Here is a 3,981-nt window from a genome sequence, read left to right as displayed (position 1 = left end):
AACATCTCATACTTTTATCTCCAGTTTAATATTGTAAATTTTTTATTTCTTTTTTTTCCTGATATTTTTGTATATTTTTAGTTAATTCAATGAATTTTACGTAACTAAAACTTACGTGTAAATAAACTGAATTGAATTGAATAGGCTTTAGTCGGAGCTTTTCTTGCGTTGTTGTCATCATCCAATGAGAATGTTAATAGTGACTGGATAACCTTAAATCTTTCTCATGGTAATCAGTCAACTTGTTTCTCCTTCCATATACCAACACAGATGAAAAAACAACCACAACAACAACAACACTGTGTGGCTCAAGTAATCCCAGCTCAAACAACAAATTGTGATCTCTAGATTCAACTTAGTTCTGATGATATCAAGTGGTAAATGTACATGATTGGCCTTACAAGGCCATTGATGCAAGTTCCACCCTACATTAAAACCCACCACCTTTCTACACCCAACTTTTTTGCCCAGTGGAAGGGATGTTTGACCTATTTGACGTTGATACAACATTGCTCCCAAGGGAAACAATTAGAGCAGAGCAGAGCAGCAGTCATCACGTTTGAATAGTTTGATAGGAAACAGATTCATTGTTACATGCCATGGGACTAAACTAACCACTGAGGTGCAGAGCATGCACTGTTGCGGGGGGGTTGGGGGGGAAATCAGCTACATAGCAAATGCATGTATACCATATATGTATGTCAAACCATTCTTTGTTGGAGTCAGTATAGTTGTTTTTCCAAATTCAATGATAATATTTGGGCACACATGAAAGCAGACAGCCCAATATCTTACAAGAAACAGTGCCACAATAAAAGTACGAAAGGCATGAAAACTTCCACTTTAACGAGCCAATACACATTGACAATACACTTGAAAACATTGTAATGACTGTTTTTTTTGGTAAAGTGTTTTCACCTAAAATGCTTTAATTGCAATTACCTTTGAAAGAGGTACATGTGTCTTATTAAAGCAGTATTGATGCAAAATCAAAGATGAGGGGACATGCAGTACATGTTAAAAAATGGTTCGCAGATCAAGTTAATCGAGGTTGAAATAAACACACAAAAAAGTCAACATAAGTTCTACAAAGTATACATTTCCATGTACAGAGGCAAAGCTGATGACAAAAATTAGTGTTACTTCTGTAATCAAGTGTCTGTGCTTACATAGGTTTGCTACTATAATGAACAACTGGGAGCTGCTTGTGTGCACCTCATTATACACACAAAACATATGTTTGTATCACTGAAGGTTCCAAAATAGACAAGCAGTCCCAAAGAGGGTTAAAGTGGTGAGGTCTATGCCTATTAAGAATATGCAAGCTAAGAACCCAAGACCACTTGTCAGTGGTAATGTGTGCTTAGTGAACACAACAATAAACCCCTTTGTGCACCAATTTTAAGGGACGCTTATTATTAAATCACAATAAAATATAGCTCAAATAGTTATCCCATTGTCATATATATTTATAAAAACACTGCATAAATGTCTATAGCAAAATATCAACCTAAAAATGTTCTTCAACCATGTTGAAAAGAGAGAACAGTTTAAACAAACACCCAGGATGGATGCTTTCTACTTGCATTGACTGTAAGTTCATGCAGTCACGTAATAAAAACCCAGATTGCCTCAGAAACTTCCATTCCGTTCCAAACAATGAAGCTCTGAACTACTTCTTATGCTATTGTAACTTGGTGCAAATTAAAGTTACTGGCTGACACAAAAGACACAGACAAAGCAATTTTCTATCAGCCAACACCCATCACTGTCAGGGAAAAAAAACAGCTCAAGGTCCTGTAACATGAACTGTTGAGTACTAATCAAACTTGGTATAATTGGTCCCATACGCCGAGTTAGAAGTGTAATTTCCTGATGCACCAAATGAGGTACTACCACTCTGAGTAGAGGAAGAATACTGATCTTTTCCAGAACCATAGCCACTGTATGCATCCTTTGAAGCATAGGTTTCTCGTGGTGGATAAGAGGTGCTGTATGACTGACTGGAACTGAAGCTTGAGGAATAATCTCCAGGCCTTGCACTGCTACCTCCACTACCATTGTAGCTTCCACGTTCACCTATCTGATTGCGATACTTTGCATTTTGCTCCAAAAGAACTTCATTTGTGGCTTTGAGGTCAGCAACTTGCTTTTGGAGATCAGCAACCCTGCGTCGCAATGATTCATTTTCATCCATGAGGTAATAGAAGTTTTGGCCATCATATGAGTCACGGCGACGTTTGCTAGGATGACCATCAAACCCATAACCTCCAAAATCTCCTTGATCCTCTTCCAACACATGGCGATAACGACAGCCTTGCCCTCGAGAGCATTTCCTGTTTAAGTAATCTTTGCAAATGGGATCACTTGGTCCTGCACGTGTTTGCTCACCTCTAGAAGGCATAGGACCATCACGTCTTGGTGGCATCTGACCAGTGCGTAAAAATATCTTCTCCTCATTGTTGGATAGGTGCAAGTACTTGCAAGTTGAACGGTTACATTTTCCATTTTGGAAATCTCGGCAAATCATTGGACTATTTGTGACCTCAGTACCCATGCCGTCTGGATGATTGAATTTGCACTTTGACCCACGCGAGCAAACACCACGCTGATAATCACGGCAGATTGAGTCGTTGGTCCCTTCTTGGCTTCTTCCAGTAGCGTTATTGTTGGTGTCGTTTTTGTTTTCAGAGCTCTGGGACATTTCTTTTAAAACTGGGTAGTTTCAACAGATTTGAGCCTGATAAACGGAATAGGCGCTTTGCAATCTCTCAAATTCAATGCCTACTGTCAGAGCGCTCACCAGATATATTGAATCACTGCACAGGCTATTGCTGCAATCGCTGCTGCCAAGATGCTGTCTGCAAAACTGTCGCAAGGTTTCTGCGTTCAACTCACTGCTGTTTTGCGCCACGCAAATCAGGCGTACTGGAATGCTGCATAACGGAAGCGCAAAATGCAAATAGTTAGGCAAAACAACGTTTCTATTGGTGCTAGGACTCTCAATATTGGGCTAAGTAGGCAGATGGCAGCTACGCAAATGAAGTTTCTTAGCATACAACATTTTCAAAAGATAACTCAGTACATATAACAAAATTGTTTCCACTCCAATGATATTTGACCATCTAAATCTTATTTGCAATAAATAGCACTTGGTAGGGTAACAAGTGAATTTTTTATTAAATCTAACATCTTGATCTCTCTAAGGTGAAATGTAAGCTTAACCTTCAATTAAGTTCCTTTTCAACTACGATTTAGAAACGTCTTTAAGCTTATGACTCGGAGCACACCACGTTGCACTACTTGCTAGCTGAAGTCTTTTACGAAATGTCTTGACTGGCAAAAACCGCATCGCAAATGACGTGAGCTTAATTACTCCAATCTATCTTTTTTTTTTTCGTCCCATGCAAAGTATTTCGCAGCGACGGCAGCGAGATTGATAACGTCGAAAGCTCACAAGCAATGATTTGGAGACAGTTTGACTATCAAGAAAAGTTTACCACATTCCGGGTCTACAGTTTACAAAATTCAAAACGACATTTCACACAAACTTTCAGACGTAAAAACCGAAAGAACAGCAGTCCCAAGACACAAACAAGGTGACCGCGTGCTCGTCGATTTGTGCATTTCGAAACGACGCGACACTGAATCCCTGCTAGAAAACTTGTAAAATGTGACTTAACAATGAAATACCGCATACTTTGCCTGTTATCCTATGGCGCCTTTCGCTTAGAAATCCCCGCTCTGCTATTAAAGAGCGAATATTCGCTGCAACTGCTCGAAAGAACAAAATGATTCGCCCTTCGCATTCAAAATGGCGTAAAAGCCAAAGTGAGTGACGACACGTGCTCGGGCAACTTTTTACATTTTTCCTTATTTGGCATATCCAGACATTTTCGCGAGGGCTGCTGGGAGTCTGTTGTTGTTGTTCTTTTACGCTAAACTTGTTGTTTTCATTTATATTTAAACTGAATAGAGTTC

At 39.4% G+C, this 3,981-nt stretch overlaps 1 protein-coding gene across 1 annotated transcript; it reads right to left on the bottom strand.

Moving 5' to 3' along the window:
* Positions 1 to 812: 812 nt before the first annotated feature.
* On the bottom strand, positions 813 to 3,884 carry LOC145479186 (zinc finger CCCH domain-containing protein 10-like). The gene is made up of 2 exons (XM_081457468.1): positions 3,701 to 3,884; positions 813 to 2,936 (listed from the first exon to the last, which is right to left on the bottom strand). Exon 2 carries the CDS (start codon positions 2,702 to 2,704, stop codon positions 1,820 to 1,822), a length of 885 nt encoding a protein of 294 aa, XP_081313594.1. The 5' UTR covers positions 2,705 to 2,936; positions 3,701 to 3,884; the 3' UTR covers positions 813 to 1,819.
* Positions 3,885 to 3,981: the final 97 nt, after the last annotated feature.

Source organism: Orbicella franksi, chromosome 2 (assembly GCF_964199315.1).
Source record: "Orbicella franksi chromosome 2, jaOrbFran1.1, whole genome shotgun sequence".
NCBI classification, from domain to species: domain Eukaryota; kingdom Metazoa; phylum Cnidaria; class Anthozoa; order Scleractinia; family Merulinidae; genus Orbicella; species Orbicella franksi.
The sequence above is the reverse complement of the archived record's forward strand: the minus strand, read 5'-3'. Positions and strand labels throughout refer to the sequence as shown.